This window comes from Podarcis melisellensis (genome assembly GCF_964234715.1).
Source record: "Podarcis melisellensis genome assembly, chromosome: 7".
NCBI classification, from domain to species: domain Eukaryota; kingdom Metazoa; phylum Chordata; class Lepidosauria; order Squamata; family Lacertidae; genus Podarcis; species Podarcis melisellensis.
In genome coordinates, this window is record NC_138539.1 from 478,635 (window position 1) to 498,753 (window position 20,119).

General features: G+C 57.8%; 1 protein-coding gene across 6 annotated transcripts in view; it reads right to left on the reverse strand.

Annotated features, from left to right (window-relative positions):
* The window catches only part of PLEC (plectin), a gene marked incomplete at its 3' end in the record, with an annotated part of 109,328 nt that extends 91,942 nt beyond the window's left edge, over positions 1–17,386 (reverse strand). For 3 of the 6 annotated variants that reach the window (XM_081919567.1, XM_081919569.1, XM_081919561.1), the window contains exons 1-4: positions 17,224–17,386; positions 15,296–15,336; positions 14,620–14,727; positions 5,904–6,105 (exon numbers count right to left, since the gene is read on the reverse strand). In XM_081919567.1, coding sequence (XP_081775693.1) covers positions 5,904–6,105; positions 14,620–14,727; positions 15,296–15,336; positions 17,224–17,371 — 499 coding nt within the window. In that variant the 5' untranslated portion in view covers positions 17,372–17,386. Of the gene's footprint in view, positions 1–5,903; positions 6,106–7,002; positions 7,172–9,504; positions 9,595–11,725; positions 11,852–14,619; positions 14,728–15,295; positions 15,337–17,223 lie in introns of those variants that run through there. The other 3 variants (XM_081919570.1, XM_081919572.1, XM_081919564.1) reach the window with 3 other exon arrangements.
* Between the last annotated feature and the right edge of the window lie 2,733 nt (positions 17,387–20,119).

Below are 20,119 nucleotides of genomic sequence, written 5' to 3' on the forward strand. Positions count from 1 at the left end.
CAAAGCACCAAGGTCTTGTCCACATTGGAGCATCATTCAGCTGCTATTCCACCCCCCCCCTTCAAATTAGATGCAGAGCAATCCACACCTGCACATATTTGAATTTATATATGAGGAGCAACTTCCTCCTTCCTGTTCCCTTTTGGATCTGTCCCTGCCATCCGATGGGTTGTGCATGCACACAGATAGCGGAGCATGAGCCTTGCTTTTTAAAATAAAATTTCCCACCCAAGAAGTCTGCAAAAGCACGGAGCCAGCCTAGTGTAACTTACTTGTGCAAGATTTGTGCAAGTCTGAGTGATCCAAAAAGATATGTACACACACACAATGTGATTATATATAAATGGCTGAGCTCCTGAAGTGCTCTTACTAGCAAACTGGGGGCGGAAGAGAATGAAAGCAATTATAAATTTTCAGCAAATGCTTTTCAGAACGCTGCCCAGTATATCGGGTGAATAGATTTTCAATGCGGTTTGCTTCTGCAGTTTTCTGGTTTTGATCTGAGGGATCAAACCAAAAAGAATATTCCTTCCTTCCGGAGCTCACTGGAAATAGTTAAGAGCACAGCTGGAAAAGTCGTGGGGAAGCAGCAGGCATGGAAAGGGGAGCAGCAGAGCCACCCACCCAGAAACACTGAAACAAATCGCTGGTGACCCCCAGCAGAGAGGTCTGGAGCCCAGTTTCCCCCTGACTTGCTGCATCTTCCCCATATGCAAGCATGGAGAACCGTGGGCCCTCCAGGTGGTACCCAACTAGAGCAAGTACGGCCAATAGCCAGGGCTACTTACTGATGGCCTCCGTCTAACTCAAGAGACAATGGAGTCTGCCTCCAGGGGTGAAGTCCAACCGCTGTGTTAGCAGCAGCACTGAAGTGACTTCCCTGGGGTGCAAGTCTGGGCTGTGTGTCTGGAGGTCCTGGGCTGCCCAGACAACAAGACCCCCCTCTCAGCATTGCAAAGGAAAGCAGAGCGAGACTTTGGCACCAACTTGGCTGCAGGAATTGCCCAAAGGAGGCGTACCAGGCACCACCCAACCGCCTTAGGGACTCCCCTTTGGTTTACTCCTGAGCCTTTCTTCTCCCAAAGAGATCCCGCAAGGCAGTGGGGGGTTAGGACCAGAGTTTTCCTTCTCCTAGGTGGGCTCCCTTCCCAGGTAGACAAGCCCCACCTGTCCCTCACATCCCTCTTTAGTACATGCAGGAACTGCCTTCTTGACCACTGGACCCCCTCCTGGTCTTGTTGATGGGGGCTGCAGTTCAGCAACATCTGGAGGGCCAAAGGCTCCCTATTCCTGCTGTATCAGGTAAACCCAAATTTCCAAGGGGAAAGCACTAAGCCTGGTGTTGTTTGGCAGTAACATCATGTGACGGACGCAAATTAAACCAGGACACATGCAGCTGCAAACACACAGCAAACTCCAGCAAGGACCAGCCCCAGGCGAGCCCCACAAAGTCACAAAGCACCGCATGCCTATTAGGCCGGCTGCTAGAAGCAGTTTTGCCGCCCCCCACAGCTGTCTTCCCTGCAGGCAGGCAACATGGATTCCACAGCCATCCACAGCCCTCCCCAGGTATTTCCTGAGAGGTGCCAACCCAGACCAGGTGCCTCCCCAAGTCTGCCACCTGCTGATGACTCTGTGCCCCTTAAAAAAAAGAAATCTACCTCCAGCCACATTTTCTCTGCACTCCTGAGCAACTCATGACAAGGTACACGGAATCTTTCTGCATGAAGTGAGGTCTCTTTCTCTCAGAATTAAAAGGGGTTTGGGGATCCCCTGTGCATAACATCCTAACTTGTTCTACTTATAATGCTTGTTTTTCCATCTCTGAAATCGCCTGAAGCCTAAGCCAGAATGCATTTTTGTTGTTTCAGGGTTTTGTTTTGTTTTAATTAACTTGGGTTTAGGTTCTGTTTGTTCCTGAACATTTCCGCCCCTTGCTTCAGGTCACTCCTGCAGCTGCCTGGGGGATTCCCAAGATCTGGCCCAGACCAGCCTCTGTGTTGCCCCTGCCTGGATCTTTGGGAGGAAAAACAAGTGCGGAACATGACAAGTGAAGCCCCAGCGCACAGGCTCAGCGCTGGTTTGGAACGTGTGCGTGGCTCTGCCGGATAAGCCCCGGCTTTGTGGCTGGCTCCCCTCACGTAGGTGGCAAAGACTGGTTGGACAGCTTTCATGTTTACAGAATCGTAGCTAAGCTTTGTGCAAAAGCTTATTGTGGCCCAGAAAGATACCTGGAGCCAGGTGAGGAGGACAGAAAGCAGTTAAGGTGCAGAAGGGAACTTCCCTGCTCTTGACTGTGAAGCTGAACTCGGACAAAGTTGGCAGGCTGGTCTGTGGCCGAGTTTGGTGGAGGGGCTGCCCTGGCACTCTGGCACCCCTGCTCAGAATGGGCCACACTATCAGAATGAAAATTTACTCATGCCACACTGGTTTTTCTTTTTTACTGATAAGCAATACATTGGAAAACAAAACGAAACAACTCCTGGCACTGCTCGATTTATAACACAGAACACAACTGCTTTATAATATGACTAAGAGACATCCAGGAAATATAAAACAATGCACATAAGAACATGAATTGTTCCCAAATATAATATCGGTTGTTCTTGAATCTTCCTGCCACACTCGCCCTCCTCTCTTGTCGCACCCTCGGAGAACCACTGGTCCAGGTGCATCAGAATCCCAGACTGTGGAATCTCCCGCCTGAGGGAGACGCACCCCTTTCTGTCACATAATAAACCAACCTCTGGAGGCCACCGGCTTGGGGAGAACTCGTCTGGCCTTCAGCCATGCAGGTTTTATTTGTTTGCATGCAACAACTGTCCGCCCAGCCCAAGGGGTCTGACCATCCAGTTACAAAATGATAAAACACCACAATGTTGTTTGTTTGTCTTGTAAGGCTCCAGCAAACAATAAAAAACAGCAGACCTGTGATCCCTGCATTGCAGGGGGTTGGACTAGATGACCCTTGGGGTCCCCTCCAATGGCTCCAGGACTTATTCTCCAACAGCAGCAAAAGGCAAATAATTCCAGATCCCATGTGCCCCCCTTCTCTCCCGAGGGCAGCATAAGAGCAGAGGGCAGGCCAGGTGGGCTTCTTCTTCCCCTATGGAGGGGCCTCCACTGCAGAGGCCCTGCTGCCCCCCTTGCACTCATTCACCCACCACCCCTCAATGGACAGGACCTCTGATGTGGACCACAGCGCATGGGAAGGGGCAGAGAGGAAAAAGCGGTCCTTAGGCTGCCCATGAGGTGCCAATTCGCTAAAGGGAAGAACCAGCACCTTCAGTTGAGCCCCAAAATAAGGAGGAAATCAACAAAGAACAAACAGGATCTTCAGGTAGGATCAGCTGTTGTCCAGCAAATGTCTGGCTGCAGCATTTGGACCCTTTTGCAGTTTCCAGAGGCGTTCAAGGGCTGCCCCATGGAGAGCAGATGACAGGAGTCTAGTCTGAAAGTACATGACAGTAAAACACCTGCTTGGTGTGTGTGTGTGTCTTTAGCAAGATCAGTTCATGTGGCCTGTCCTGCTTCCAGCTTTTTCGACTGGACTTCCTAGCAGAGAAAGATAAGGGGCCAGGCTTACAAGGGGGCTGTGGGGAGCAGGATGCTGCCATGGCCTGGCCTGCAAACTGAGCTGGGCCCCCTCTGTCATCTCCAGGCTCTGTCGCTTGGCGCTGGGCTCCTTCCATGACCCTAACAAGGGCCTCACGTGAGAAGGGGTTGTCGCCAAATAAGCTTTACTCAGAGTAGGCCCACTGAAATGAACAAACATGACTAATCTCAATAGGTTTGCTCTGAGCAAAGCTTCCCTAGGAGGCGAGGCTCAACTGACGGCCTCTGGGATGTTTTATTGCCTGTGAGATCCCAGCCGAGGTCCCTAATAATGCTCTGCTAATGAGATTTCATCCTCAGGCAGGCAGAAGAGCTTCCTGCATTTCAGGCCCAGGAGGAAACCAGAGGAAGGAATATCACCCACCCCCACCTGTTCCGCCCCCCCCACTTGCATTCACTAGGGGGGTTGTTAGGTGGTAATTTTCTGAAGCACCAAAATTTTTGGTATACAAAAAGCTTATTTATACAGTGAGTGTTTTCTCCTAACTTCAGAAGAATGGAGGCGTCTTGAAAGAGAAAGGAGATTCGGGGCTTCAAGTCCCCCCCCCAACTCCCACCCCTTTCTCTCTGCAGCTGCAGCAGCCCCCTGAGCTGGGGAGTTGGGACTGTGAGGAGGAAGGTCTTTCCCCCTTGCAGGGGGCTGTAGCCACCCCCGCTGCCCTTGCCAGGGAGGTCAGAGCAGCAAGGCAATCTGGGAGGCCCCATACCCCCCCCCCATTTCTGACCATAACTGGCCTGCAGGCTTCCTGGCCCCCAGCACACCTCCACCCCCACCCCCCGCAGAAGGCAGCTCCCCCTGGGCCAGAGGATGACAATTCCACAAAACAAGCAGACGGTGGTGGGGAGGACAGTTAAAGGCTACAACTGCAACTGTTGATGACACAGCGAATGCAAAAAATATAACGGCTCATCAGAAATGTCCCAACTCAGTTGTAGCAGAAGCTGTGAAGGAGGAGGAAACGGGCAGCAGGTTAAGAGGCACTTTTGGAAAATCTCCGGGTTCCTTGCCAAAACCTCCTGAGCAAACTTAGCAGTCACAGGTTGAGAGGGGAGAACCATCCCTCCGCCCACCTATCTGTTTTTATTTATTAAACTTCCACATATATATCTCAAGGCAATGTACAATCGACAATAAAAGCATCTCAAAATCAGCAGGAGAAACGCCATGCAATGTGGCCTCGCTCCGTCCTTCTCTCGATACAAGGTCACCCATCAAGGCAACCAAGGCTGATTCACTTCCAACCCTGATCTCAACCCAGATCAAAATGAGTCAAGGAGGTCTGTGTCCTCCACAAATATCTGTGTTTGTGCCCCACGACCACCTCAACTGCTCTGCCCCCAAAGGGGGTATTTGCAACAGGGTGGGAGTTGCTAAGACCATCGGGCGCAGGGTGGGTTTCCTCCGAGGAGGGGCCACCCTGCCACCTCCTTCAGGGCAGCAGGCACCCCGCCCCCCTCAACACGGAAAGGCTCACCAACCCTAGTGATCTAAATCGATATATGAGAATACGCAGGAATGGTGGTGAAATTAAAGGGAAGGGAAGACGCTGAATATTTTTGTTAAAAGAAAGATATTGATGGTCGAAATATATTTTTGAAAGCGAATGTGATTTTGGAAATGGTAATAATGAAAAATGTAAATAAAATTTACAAAAAGAAAGAATGGGTCTCCAAACTGTGACCCTCCATCACACCCAGCGGCAACCAGGCCAGTTTCCATCAGCCAGGAAGGGCAGCAGGCAAGAGGGCACCTTGCTGGGCACAGACTCACAAGCACCCTCTCAAGGGTGGCGAAAACGGACCCCACAAACCCTGTCTGGATGGAGCAACGGAAACCTCACCAGGAGCTGCATCAAACGTGGCATCCATTTCCCTACGGAGGCAAACAACTTTGCCCCCCAAGTGCCCCGTGAGCAACTCCCAAGGGGTCTCTGAGGCGCCCCAGACTCCCTCCACCAACGTGGATCTCAACCACCTACAGACCATCCTAGAGAGCTCCGCTGGGCAATTACTCAAGAGACGTGACGCAAGCCTCCAACACAACACCCAGCCCAGACTCAGCTGCAACAGGAGACCCCAAAGCACCCCAGCACCCCCTGGCAAGTGGCCCCGGAGTGCACAACAACACGGTGCCACAACACGGCGCAAGGAGGGCCAGGGCCAGGGATGGTGGCTCACAGAAGCTCCTGGTGCCCTCGCCAGGGTCAGCTCAGGAGAGCCACTCACCCTCAGGGCCCCGATCCAGCGAGACCCCCTGATCTGGGCCTCCCAGCCTCAGCCCTCTCTACCTGCAATGCGGATGACCGCTCTCTCCGCAGGGTCCAGGACCGTCCCGTTGCCGGACGACGCCTTGGTCCTCTTGGTCCGCTGGTGCTTCGGGAGGTTCCAGGGCAGGGTGTCCCCCGGACTCGGAGAGCCCCCGCTGCTGCCGCTGGAGCTCTCCTCCGCCATCTTCGGCTTCTCCTTCCGGCGGGAAGAAGACATCACCTCCTGCAAGGCAGGGGGGGGGGAGAGGGTCAGAGATGCAGAGACAGGGAGCAGCCTGGCCCCACCCTGGGCCCCCATTCTGCAGGACGGGGGGGGGGTCCCTGTGGCCAGAGCAAAGCAGCTTGTCCTGCAGGGAGGGCCTAGGAGCCCCTCCCCCCCATTGAGGAGCAGCTCTGCAGCCCAGACAATGGCCCCTGAGGATCTGCCTGTGGAGCCAGGTAGCTCGAGCCAGTCAGCCAAGCCGCATCCTGCAGCAGGCAGGGGAGCAAAGTCCTCATCCCAAGGGGGTCACTTGGCAACCTGGCGGGAGGGAGGGGAAATTCCTGGCCAGCCTCAGAAGCCTCCATCCAAAGACCCCCAGTGGGAGCCAAGCCGTCAGTCTCAACCGCCTGCTGCCTGTCCTGGCTCCCGGTGGGGCTGCTCAGGGGGAGCTCACTTGCTCCCAGAAGGACAGCTAGCACCATCCTGCCCCACACTTGGGGGGTCATGATCCTCCAGGATAATCCTGGCGCTCACCCAGAATCCCCCTGGCCTGAGAAGACATGTGACACCAGAGGGCCAATCCTGTGCTAGGACCAGCTATGAAAGCTCTGCTTTGGGGGGGCGATATAGACACCCCACTCCCAGGCACTCCCAAGCAGCTGGCCTCCAGTACCCGAGGGGAGGCTGGGGGGGTGTCTGCATTCCTGGTGGGGTTCCAGGTTAGGGGGAAGAGCCTGGAGGTGGGGGGCGGAGGGAGAACTTCTATCAGGTTGAAGGAGAAGCACTTGCCCCAAACAGCCCCCTGGGGACTATGAGGATTCAGAGCTGGGCCACCCAAGGCACTAACCACTGAACAGCACTGCCTAAGGAAGCCCTGCCAAGGCCCGGTCTGCTGCACCCCCAATTCCTGGGGCTCACCTGGGCACGATGGGGGCCAGGAGCAAAAGCCCCCACCCAGAATGCCTCAGCACAAGCAGCAGTGGAGGGAGGTGGACCCCCACCGGGTTTCAAATGGTTCTTTATGACCCTCCTAACTAGCGGCAAAAGTTGCTCCAGGGCCAGAGATTGTCTCCTGAACCGTCCCCAGGTATCTTAAGCAAGCCAGCCAAGCCACACATTCCGGAAGAGGAGGGGAGAAAGGCACACGTTTTTGCGCCCTTCCTTACCAGGAAGAGAAATGATAATTAGTCAGGCTCCAGGCATTAAACAAACCCTTTCCCCTCCCCAGTCTTTCCTCCCTATCTCAGAAGAGAGATAAAACTGAAACCACAACTCTCTCTCTGTAAAAACCGAGAACTCATGGAGCTCCAAGGAAGATGAGCCTGGGGAGAGGCGTGGCCTAGGAAAGAAAGCAGCACCAGGTTAAACTGTGGAACTCCTTGCCACAGGAGGCAGCCATAGCCACCAACCCAGATGCCTTAAAAGAGGACACATTGATGGAGGGGAGGTCTACCCCTGGATCCGCAGTTGCAGGCAGCACTGCCTCCCAATCCCACTGCTGGGAAGGGCAGCTGAGCAGAGGGGGCCTGTTCTGCTCCTGCTTGTGAGCTTCTTCCTGTCTGTGGGCTCCGTGGGCCCCCGGCCTCATCCAGCACAGGAAGCCCTCTCTCTTTCCCACCCAAGAGGCTCTCATGGCCTCAAGCAAAGCAGCTGAGATGCAACCCCACCCAAGACCCCATGCCCCTTACGCACATGTGCGCACACGCCCTCTGCACATAGACACTGGCACCCATGCATTGACAGGCACCCTCCCCCTTTGGAGCGCTCCCACATGCATCCTTCCCCTGGCACACCCACCCCTTCCCTGGTACAGGCTGGCCCGGGGGTGTGTGGCCTCTATGGTCCTGCCACACAGCCAGGGGTTAGACTAGACAGCCCCTGGAGGACCCAAACTCTGGCTGCTGCAGGAGCACTTTGCTCTCCACCACCTGCCCCACCAGAGCTAGGAGCCCAGCCCCACCTGCCTCTCCCCTCGGCAGGCCACACTTCCTCCCTGCCGACTCACCCCCTGCTCTGGGGAAGGGGGCACACAGGTCCCAGAGCCCCTGGAGGGCAGCTGCCGCCAGCCGGGTTCCGTTTTGGCCCAATGAAGGGGCACAGGCAGGACCTGGCAGAGAGATGGGCAGAGGCCCCTGGCTCAGGGCTGGAGCATCCTCAAGGACAGCTCTTCCAGGTCAGGGTGGGGAAAAGACCCCCCCCCCGTGGGTCCACTGCTGCTGCCCATCAGTGTGGGGTCAGTTGTGGCCTGACTCTGTGCCCAACAGGCTCCCCCCATGTCCTGGTGGAGAGGGGGAGGCAGGGAGCCCTGGAGCCCCCCCCCATTCCTGGGAAAGAGTGGCTAAGCCAGGCCAGCCCTCTGGACCCTGTGAGACTCTGCTGCCTGCCTTCATCTCAGCAGCCAATTCCAGGCCCCTGAGGCCCCCCTCCCCCCCCCAGCACAGAATGCAGCCCCCTCTCAGGTGCACCCCCTCCGCCCCCAACTGCCTCTTGACTGGGGAGCCTGACGTCAGGCTGCCTCTGCCAGGAAGTGTGTGTGTGTGTGGGGGGGTGATTTCGCATCCTCCAGGGCGGCTGGGGGCTGAAGTGACAGTGCCAGCTCTGCCTGCTTCTTGGCACTTCGTGGTTGCCATGGACACAGCTTCCTGGGCACCAATAGGAGGCTGGGGGGGACCACAAGCCTAGGTGAAATCAGGAGGCGCCCCACCCCTGCCCCCCCACCCCTCCTGCACAGGGGCTTCTCGGGGCCCCAAAGGGCCTCTCTCAGGAAACTGGCCCCTTTCCCCTGTGGATCCCACAGCCCCACTCACCCTTTCTCTGGGTCGCAAGAAGCTGCCCGCTGCCCTAGAGAAGGACTGGAGGAGGGCAGGAGGGCTGGCTGTGAGCAGCTGGACTGCTTGGCCTCAGGGCCAGGAACCAGCCCAGCAGGCCAGAGCCCAGGCCCAGCTCCCCTAACCGGTTCCCGCCCCTGGGGGCCTGGCTTCTCCACCCTCTTCTCCCCACCCCCCAACTCCTGCACCCCCGGAGGCCTGGGAGGAAACCGCAGGGTGGGGGGGCCCAGGGGGCCCCTGCCCCACAGCAGCACCCTCCCCCTGCCCAAGGGGCTCTGTTTGGAGAATGTAAAGCGCCCCATGGCTTGGCTTTGCCCACACAGCAGGGCCCGGAGTCTGCAGGGGGCGCCCAGCTCTGCCCCACTCTGCTTTCTGAGGACATCTGCTGCAGGCCAGGCCAGCCGAGAACACAGTCCGGCTCCCCACGACACCCACAGACAGGGCACAGTGGTGGAAGCAGCAGCCGGCCAGGGGAGGAGGCACCGTCCTGGCATCCCTCGCCTCTGAGCCTGGCACTCTCCTGCCGCATCTTAGGAAGGAAGGAGGCAGGCGGGCGGGCAAGCCGGCAGACCCCCCACCCGCGACCACTCACCGTCTCCGGGTGCGCGGGTGCGTCCTGCCCCTCTGCTGCCCACGAAGCATGTCTGCCTACCTTGCCAAGGCAGCCGGGAGAGCGGGCCGGGCAGGGAGCAGCTGGCAGGCGGCCGGCGGCATGGGGAAGGGGCGACCCTGGCGGGTCTCAGCGCCTGGCAGGCGTCACGCGGAGCCCGGCAGCAGCGCCGGCAGCGATAAGTTGGGCTCGCCTTAGCAACATGCAGCCGTTTTTGCAGCGAGGCTCCGCCTCCCGCTCTGCCGAGCACTGCAGCTCCTGCAGGGTGTGTGCGCGCGTGTGTGTGTGCATGCGTGTGCGCGTGTGCGTGCGCCACAGAGCCGGCGAGTGTCTATCTCGCCTCCGCACCCGCCCAGCGCCGAGCGGCCGGGCCGGCTGAATTATTAACCAGGGCACAGGCTGGCAGCAGAACAGAGCCCATTCAGACCCGGACAATGGACGGAGCCCATCCGCCCGCCCCGCTGCCAGCCTCACAAACACAGAGCGCCCTGCCAAGCAGGGGGGCACAGCGCGCCCTCCCTCCTCGCCTGCCCACCCCGGGGCAACTATCCTGCCCCCAGGGTCCCTGGCCTGCTGGCAGCGGGGGCGCCGGGCGAGCCCCGCAGGCCTCCCCACTGGGACCCCCATCTCCCCCAGGCTGGGGCAGGCAAGGAATTCTGCACCTCTGCCAGGCAAGGGCAGCTCTCTGACCTCGGCTGGCCTGACCCACAAGCACAGGGATATCCGGGGCCTCTGAACACACAAACGCGGGGCATCGTCGCCTTCCACGGAAAAACAAAACGAATAAATAGAGCGCGCCCTTAGGGGAATATCGAGAGCCCCCTCTTCCCCCCCCCCACCTTCAGCCCCTGCTCAGCCCGCCTGAGGATGTGGTTAGAGGAAAGTAACGGCAGCCCTGGGGGGGGGGGGCACGGAAAATAAAAGGAAGTTGGGGGTGGCGCACCCCACTTCCCCTGCCCTTGGGGAGCCCCGCTCAGATCACCCCACGCGGCTTCATTTGCACCCCAACCCCCGCCCCCCCCGGCCTTCCTGCGGTCCAATTCCCGAGTCCCCTTTTGCCTGCCCTCCCACTGGGGGGCTGGGGGCAGAGGACCCCCACCCTAGCTGCTATGCCCCGCTCTGAAGAGAGAAGCCCCATACAAACACCCCCCACATCTCCTGCTCGCCTTCCGCCAGGCGGAGACTGCAGGCAGCTGGGAGCCCCACCCTCCTTCCCCACAAGCCCGGGGAAGCTCCGCGCCCCACCCAGGAGGAGCTCGGGCGAAGCCGAGGAGCCGCCGCTGCTCTCTGCCCCCCCAGCAGGGCTCGAAACCGAGCCGAGCGCGAAGCTTCTGCCGCTTGGAGAGCCCGTCCGCTTGACCCTCTTCTTCGTGGGTAACATGGGGAGATGGGGGGGGCACTTGTGTTTTCCAAAGCCCGATTCACCCCCTGAGACACAATGTGCCACGTAGGCCGGGGAGCGGGGTTCTCTCTGCAAAGTGGCCCCTTCGCTTCTCGGCGGAGGGGTGCCCAAAACGAAAGGAAGCCACCCATGGGAGTCACCTGGGGCAAGAAGGACCCAATCCTCCAGGCGCAGGACCCCACTCCCAGGGCAGCTACAGACCCCCAGCCCCTGGCCCCCCAGTGCTATTAAGAGCCGCACAACAGTCAGGCATTCAGCTGGTGCAGCCTCCGAAAGCCAGGAGACACACTGGTGGGGAAACAGCTGCTTAGTGCCTGCCTGTCACACCCCAGCTAAAAGTTCAGGAGCCCCCCCCCCCAGAGGCAGAAATAAAAGTGGCGGAAGAGGCTGCGAGGTCTGGGGCCTCTGCTTGTGAGCTGCTGGTCCAGGCTGGGCACTCCACAAGCAGGTGGCAGGGAGTCCCGCAGGCCATAACAGCAAGCCCTGAAGCCCAGAGATGGGCAGAGGTCCTGGAAGCAGGCACTTTAGCCTAGTCCTACCCGGAGATGCCACTGGGGGGGTTGAACCTGGGTCGTTCTGCATGCCAAGCAGACGCTCTGCCACTCAGCTACTTCCCTCCCCTTATTTGTGGCCCTTATAAGGGCTGGGAAGCCCAGAGGCAGGCAGAGGGCCTGTTTCTGATGCAAAAAGGGCCCCATGCAGCCAGGCAAGAGCTGGCCCTGGAAGCAGAGGAGCCCACTCCACTGGAAGAAGGTGGCACCCACAGCTCCCCCCCCCCACAGCCCCCACTGCGCTACCTACAGGCCTCCTGAAGCAGCAGCAGCAGCAGGAAGAGAACGCCAGGCAGCGTTGGGTGAAGGTCGGCTGCATGTGAGCCCCCAGGATGGAGCCAGGGCCCCCAAGTGGCTCTTCGTGGGCAGCGTGGGTCTTGCCGGACGCAGCAAGCGGCCCAGGCTTAAATGGCAGGGGGGCAGAGGAGGAGCAGAGGAAAGGCCTCTTCCTGCCCACCACCCGCGTGGTGCCCTGTGGATCTGGCACAGAGAACAAGGCCAGGCTGTCCAGAGCCCCAGCAGCCCCACCCAAGGCCCCCGGGCAGGCGCTCAGCACGGCTTCCTGGCGGACATTGCTTCAGAGCCAGTGTGGTGTAGTGGTTAAGAGCGGTAGACTCATAATCTGGGGAACGGGATTCGCTTCCCCGCTCCTCCACCTGCAGCTGCTGGGTGACCTTCTCTGAAGTCTCTCAGCCCCACTCACCTCGCAGAGGGTTTGTTGTGGGGTAGGAAGGGAAAGGAAAATGTGAGCCGCTTTGAGACTCCTTAAAGGGAGTGAAAGGCGGGATATCAAATCCAAACTCTTCTTCTCTTCTTCTTCTTCATAGAACCAGAGAAGGGTAGAGCTGGACGGGACCCCGGCGGTCATCTAGTCCAGCCCCCTGCAAGACAGGAATCGCAATGGAAGCATCCCTGATGGAGGGCCACCCAAACTCTGCTTAAAAGGAGGTTCCCCAGAGCAGGGGAACGGCAGGCAGAAGGTCCCAGGTTCAGTCCCCAACAGCATCTCACCTACATAGTTGGGGTTGGACTAGATGACCCTCGGGTCCCTTCCACCTGCGGTTCTGTGGTTCTTTTGTCTCCGAGTAGGGCTGGGAATCTCCCCTGCCCAAGACCCCGGAGAGCCATTTCTGCAGACAAAACTGAGCAAGGCGGACCAATGGCAGCTTCCAGGCCCCCTGCCTGAAACCCTGGACTAGACAGACCAGCGGCCTGACTGTGTATAAAGCACCTTCATCCTACGCTCCAGGGACAGAGATGGAGAAGGGCTGTTGGGAAAGCACCCACAGACAATCCATGAAAGGATGAGTCCTAGGCAGGCGTCATCCTGTGGCACTCACCGCCACAAGGCGGCTCCAGGGACTCAGCTACATTAGTAAAGAAACAACAATTTGGATGCGCTATAAACGTGCAACACCAGATGTCGCCAGAGAGCAGGAAATTTTTATACACATTTTTATATAGGGGTTTGTTTGTTTGTTGTTATAACCTTCTAATTTCTGACTTATTTATAGTGGGACTTTTCCCCTGTGTGTAGATCCACATCAGGAACTCTGCACATTGACCTATAGAGTTTCACAACTGGCCAAACAGCCCCAGCCCAGAGGAAGGGGTCAAAGTGTTCAGGCTCCGCTGCCAAACCCCCATGGCTTGCGCATGGGACAGTTGTGGTGGGTCCCCCAGGAGAGACTCCTTAGGGAGCCGGGAGCATCTGTGCTCACCAGCAGCCCCCTCAGATAACAAGCCTCTGCATGCCTGTCTCTCAGAGGCAGGAGTGAGGTAGAAGAAGGAGCCTTTGCAGGATCTGGGCCTCTTGGGCCCCTCTTCTCCCCCCTGGGATGCCCCGGGTCCTCAATGTGGCGCATGTGGGCACCCGGCGCCTTCAAACATCCTCCTTGGCATCTGCCAAGCCACTCTGTCCCTCCCAGGTGTTTTTTGTTATTATTATAGAAGGTGGCTTTCGGATTCTTCACATTTATTTGTTTGGTTAGGGGAGTTGCCTGCTTCGTTTGTTTGCTTTGAGCTGTGTTTTATTCGTTAGAGAATATTAGGAGACCTTTTGCCTGTTGTGCTTTTCGGGAGGGGAATTCTGAGCACCAGATTCTCTTCTTTGAAATGAGAATTTTGCAGAATCCGTTACAGTTGCGTAGCTTTCCAAATATGTCCAGAAAATTTTGGGGACCCCTCTGGTTTGCTCTGGTGCCCAGTTCTGCCCCCCCCCCCTTGGCCTCTTGCATCTCCAGGGATCATAAACTCCCAGGGAGAGACGGGGGGGCCCCTCTCCCTTGGCACAGGTTGGAAAAGTGCTGCATGCATCCTTCACCCTCCGGCCAGTGATTGATTGATTGATTGATTGCATTTGTTTATTTTGCCCAGAAGCTCAAGGTGGCATATACAGGGTTCTCCCCCTCCTCACTGAATCTGCACAACAACAACCCTGTGAGGTAGAGCAAGCCGAGAGGCAGTGACTGGTCCAGGGTGGGCTTCATGGCTGAGTGGGGAGGACTTGAACCCGGGTCTCTCCCAGCTCCCAGCCCAACATGCCAACCATTTCACCGCCACTGGCTCTCAAACAGGGTTTTGGAAGGGCTCATCCTGCAAGCCTCTCCCATCGCTCGCCTCATCTTCAGAGATCGAATATTTTGCAATAGGAAGGCCAGTGGGAGAGGCCTCTGGGGTCAGAGCTGCCTTTGCAACCCAAACCTTTGCATCCCAAATGTTCAAAGCGGTTTGCAAATAACATTCAGCAATAAGTAACATATCCTCCCACAATAAGCCCTTGAACTGGATCAACATAAAACACACCTCTTCCCTCTCCTCCCCGGAAAGGAAGCTGAGCAGAAACTCTCCACCTGCCCCCGGAGGGCCCACGGCTCCCAGGTGCCCCCCCCCGGGGCCTGGCCTGTGGCAAAAGGATCCAGCCAGGAGAAGCCCCCTCGGGAGTTCATGGTGGTGTTGGCAGCAGCAGCAGAGGCTCCTCAGAGCAGCCAACCAGCACCTCCCATGCCAGGTGCAAGGCGGGTGCAGAGATCACCCTGTGCTGGCATGGGGGGGCAGCTGAGCTGGGCCTGAGCAGCAGGTGCAAAGCGGGGAGAGGCACCCTCTGGGCTTCCACCTAGCCAGGCACACCCTGACCATCCTCACCTGCTGCTTTGTTGCTGCCAGGGGCGCAGAGTCCGGCCCGGAGGGTGCTGCCTGCTCCTTCCTCTGACTGGGTGGCGGCTTTCCCTTGGCACTCTTCTTCCGGCGCTTCTGGAGGTGGCAGACAAAAAGAGGGAGGTCTGGGGACCTGCAAGCAGCCCTGGGACGCAGCCGCACCCCCTGCCCTCCAGTGCCCCCCGGGGGCAGAGGCCGGAAGGGGCGCAGGGTGGCTGCGTGCCAGCCTGCCGTGGACGTCTTTCTCTTCCCTCTCCTCCTCCTTCCGCAACCAAGAGCCTTCTGTTCTCGCTGGCATGGTGAGGAGGCGAAGTGAGTGCCCTTGTCAAGTGCCCAGACAATGGGGGCCTTGAGGGCTCCCTGCCTGCCCCCTATCACGTGAAGGAGGACCCTCCCCTGCCCCGCCTGCAGCCCCCACAGCAGGGCAGCAGCAGGCTCCAAGATGCTTCGGGGAAGGTTTGGGGCTGGCAGGGAAAAGGAGAGGCCACTAGCCAACAGGGCCAGAGGGCAAGATTATGCTTATTACCCCTTCCATCTGGCTGGGTAAGGTGTGGGGCCCAGGAGTCTGCAGGAGAGGCGGCAAAGCCTGGGGGTCAGGGGAGCCCCAGCAGGGAGCTCTAGGGTGGGCTGGGGGAGCACAAAACAGACCCAGGCCAGGACTCACCTCGGAGGTTGTCTGGGACTTGCTTCCTCCCAGCTGCTGACCTGGGGGGAGAGAGTGGGGGCAGAGAGTTAGGCCAGCAGTGGAGAGAAAAGAGAACTGCCCCACTCCAAGCCAGAGGGCAGGATGGAAGGCAGGGCTGGCTGGATCAGGCCCATGGCCCAGCAAGCCCAGCATCCTGTTCTCCCAGTGGCTGTGCAGTTGCCCATTATGGGAAGCGGGGCAAGCAGGATTGGAACCCAGACCTCGCCGTTTCCAGCAACTGAGGTTCAGAAGCAACGCTTCCTCCAGATGTGAAGAGAGAGGAGGGGGCTCAGGACTGGCACCCCTCTCAGGTGGGCCTTTCCTTGGCTCCTTGTCTTGGCTTCGTGGCTGTTGCCCTGCGCCCGGTTCACAGGAGGCCCAAATAGCAGACACGAAAAAAGGAGAGGGAGACAAGGTGCTACTTGATTATCCACCAGACAAAGCAAGCCACAGCCTGCGGAACAGAAGGCCACAGGAAATCAGCTGCCACCTCAGGAAGGCCTCAGAAATGGGGCCAAAGCAGTTGCTCTTCTGAATTCTGCTCCAGAATACTTTCTCCAAAACTGACAAAACCTCGTTTGCTCCTGTGCTGCACCATAAACCACCCCAGACATCTTTAATAAAGGGCAGTATGGGTGGGGGCTCAGCCCCCTGCCCCAAATATTGAAGGGATTGAAGCCCCTTCTGCCCCCTATCACCAGCACCCCTGCTAGTAGCCTTCAATAGCCCTCTCCTCCATGAATTTGTCTCATAATCCTTTAGCGCAGTTAAGCTATGGAACTCACTCCCACTTGAGCTTGAATCCTGCTTGCACCTGTGAGAACAGGAGGCTGGACAAGATTGGACATTGGCCTGATCCAGCCATCTCTTGTGATGTTCTTACGGGTCCAGAGGGCTATTCCCCACGACCCCAACGTCTCGTTCCTGGTCGATCACCCCCTTCAGAGCCCGTGAGAGTATTTGGGAAGTGAATTCTCACATGCCTCGCTTTACACTTTCTTGCATGGACTCACATTTGCCGTTTGGACGGCCATTCTGTCCCTGTGTTGCTCTGCATCAACATCGAGTTTTGACCTTGGATGAACTAACCCCAAATTCCTTCCAAATTGCAATATTGGGAGGGGTGTCAGGGAGCGGAGAGGAACGAAGAGAAGCCCTTCCGCATCTGGGCCAGAGGTCCATTGGGCGCAGCCTCGTGTTCCCACAGGGGCCTCTTCTGCCTCTCGCTCCTCAGAAATCATGTTAAACCGGCTGCTTGCTTTAAGCCAGCAAATAATGGGAATAATAATAATAATAATAATAATAATAATAATAATAATAATAATGAGCCACAGCCCTTATTTTCCTGAAGAGAGACACTGGCAAAAGGTCAAAGGAGGGAGAAGATTGCTGCATTAGCTGGGGCAATATGGGGTGGCAGCGTGGTCCAGTGAGGTGAGCTCCATCTCACTGAAAGGCTGTGGCTAAGTCACATCTGTGAAATGGGCGCAACAGCGATGCTACATGTTAGACCAGCGCAGGGAGCCAAGCCTCCAAGCCCTTTGGAGTCAGGATCAGAACCTTGCTCACAGGAACTGCCTTGCAGGGGCAAAGGGAGGGCAGAGGGAGGGTGCCCCATATTGCTCACCCCCCAGTTCACTTTGAAGGGAGATAAATAAATGCATCGCATCCAAGTATTATGATAAATAACACGCCCCCCAAAGCTGCAACAGACACCCCAAGAAATGGGCTCAAGGCCCCGCAGCCCTCTGCCTCCTGCTGCCCCTCCACCTGCCCCCTGCAAGCGAGAGGAGGGGGTCGGGCCCAGAGCATCTCCCTCCCTCCTGCAGCCCCTTGGAAGGGCTCCCTGCCTGGCAAGGATGCCCTGCGTGCCCACAGGGAACTGGATGGGCAGCCCTGGCACCTACCTGCCCAGAGGCTGGGGGGCTGGCGTCCCCGCAGGGAGCAGAGCAGGAACAGAGCCCAGACTCCCAGGGAGCCCAGCACCAGGGAAGCTACCCAGGCGACGCGCAGCCAGGCAGGATCGCTCAGTGCCCACGGGCTCAGGGAGGCCATACTCAGCCCGCCGTGCCACGCCAGCCGCTGCCTTTGGTGCGAGAGGGAGGGAGGGAGGAAGGAAGGAGGGTGTGCCGGCAGCAGCAGCAGCGGCCCCGTTAACCCTCGCCGGCCTGTCCGCGGCCCAGATGGGTTCCAGATGTGCGCAGCCCCGTCCACTGCCTCCCTCCCCACAGCTGGGCCGCTCCTGGTGAGTCAGACGGGCAGGGCGGGCCCTTAACCCTCAGTGGGAACACAGGCCCTGCCAGGGCTGACGGGGCCAGAGGAGTCCTGAGGGGCCACAGAGGACCCCCTTCTCCTCCCCACACCCCTGGAAGTGGAGGACAACAACTTCAGGGCTTTGTCAATCAAAGGGCTTTCGAGGACGAGGAAAGCGGGTCTCTGGCCCCAGGCCTGGCTCCTATACTAGCGTGGCTTGTTGCCCCCTTGCCTAGTTGCTCCAATGCCCCCCTCCCCCAGCAGGGGGCTCTGCCGAGAAGGGCCTGGGAGTCTCAGAGCCCCCTCCGGGGCAAGACCTTCAGCTCCCGCTGAGGGCCAAGAGGCATTTTGCGCTCCTTTTGAGGTGGAGAGGCCACCTTTCAGGGATGCTTTAGTTGCGGTTCCTGCCCTGCCGGGGGTTGGGCTGGATGACCCCTGGGACCCCTCCCAGCTCTACACTTCTGTGATTCTATGATTTATTCTGATCCTCCTCCTCCTCCCCCCTTTCTTTTCAGCTGCCTCTAGATTCAGCTTTTTAAACTAAAGCAAGATGTATTTTTGGAAACGAAGGGTGGGCTGACTCATGTTGCCTCTGACGCTCAGTTCTGCCTTCGCCCAGAAAGAGGGGCAGCCCCAGTCCCCACGGAGGCCCCCGCGGCTTCCCCTGCTCGGACTCTGGAAGCACGTCCCGGAGGCAGGAGGGGCTGTGGGGCCACCCCCAAGGGAAGGGCAGCCTTGCCACATGGCATCATGCTGCTGGATCAGGCCAAATGGGCCCCAGCCAGAAGCAGCAACGGGAACTCCTGCGCAGGATCCGAGCAGAAGAGCAGCCGCAGCTGGGGTTCAGAAGCAGGGCTGCCTCCAGCCGTGGAAGCGGAGGAGAGCCATCAGGGCTGGCAGCCATCCTTGGAAGCCCCCCCCCCCCCATGAAAGGAGACGGTGGCGGCGTTTGGGGATCCTTCCTCCGCAGATCAGCACAGCCTCTCTGCAGAGAGGAACACAGCCTGTCAAGGAAAATGCTCAGCTCAAGTTCCCTTCTGGACACTTCTGCATGCAGGATTCGCCCCCTGCCTTTTGAGGGCTCCAACTTGCCAGGGCAAACTGGGCCCCTTGATTCTGCAGCACACCTATTATTATTATTATTATTATTATTATTATTATTATTATTATCATCATCATCATCATCATCATCCTGTACCCCACCCAGCCTCTCTGAACGGGTTATATCTACTTGCTTCATGGTCCCAAAGAGGATCCAAAAGAAAAGGCTTCCCTCTTTAGGGAAGTTTTAAATGTTTGAAGTTTTATTCTGTTTTTAGTCCTCTGTTGGGAGGTGTCCAGAGTGGCTGGGGAAACACAGCCAGATGGGCGGGGTATAAATAATAAAATTGTTGTTGTTGTTGTTGTTGTTGTTATTGGCTCCCCCCCCCCACCCTTCCATGAACCACATCCCGGTTCCCCAAAGACAATTGGGCCCCTGAGCCAGGACTCCTCGTGGGCAACTGAGGCCAGCCAAGATCTATAGCTGGAGGGCAGCATCGCCTCCCCTGGCTGGAAGCAGCTGCCCTGGGGGGAAAGGAGTCCAGCAGCAGCAAGCAGGCCGCCCAGTTTCACCAGCTGAGCTGCTCCCCCCCCCCCAGAAGCCGCCAGTGCTACCTACCCTGGGAGGAAGAGGAGTCGAGATGCAGGGTGATCTTCTTGGAGTTTGCTAGCACCCAGATTTGAACTGTGAGATGCCTCACAGCAGGAGACTCGTCTGCTTAGGAGTGGGAGTCATTGTGTGCCTTCTCCTCCCTCCCCACCCCTTTTCCTTTTGTGCTGTGTCTTTTAGACTGTAGGCATAAGGGGGGGGGAGGACTGCCTTTTTACCCATCTCTGGGGGGCTGCTCTGGGAGCCTTTATTTTTTTGCTGAAAAGTGGGATGCAAATTGCTTCAATAAATAAAACTTCGAAAACACCTTCAGCTGAGGATGTCACAACGTGAAAAAGAGCACCAGAGGCCGTTATGCAAGCTCTCTGGTGACGCAGAAGTCTTTGGGGGAAATTAGGAAGGAGAATGGAAGAGGCCTCTGAGCTGAGAGCCAGCCTCTCTCTTCTGCCGGGAGAGAACCTCCAGAGCTTTCTTGGATGCAGCCGGGATGGCCTGGCCAGGATCCAGAGCGAGCGGACAGGCTCAGGCAGCACGTGCAAAGTGTGGGGAGGGCAGAGGGCCCCCCAGCCCCCATTCCCTCTCAGCTCACCAGCCCCTGCCCTCTGCTGCAGGACAGGCAGGCCTGGGGGGGCACGGTTGTGTTGGTGTCTCTACATGGACTGGGGGGGGGGGGCTTTGCTTCTGATTCCCTGTCCTTCTGATTCCCAGGATCCATTATTCATTGGCCTCCTGCCACTGCCCTTGTGGCTAGGGACAGCCTCATCGCCCCTTAATTTAGGACATGCTGGCACCAGCCCCGTTGTCAGACCTGTTCTGTGCTCCAAAGATGTCTGCATGACATGAAGGCTGGCAACGTCCACCCCACTGTGTGGGAACCCCTTCCAGACCCCTAGTCAGGT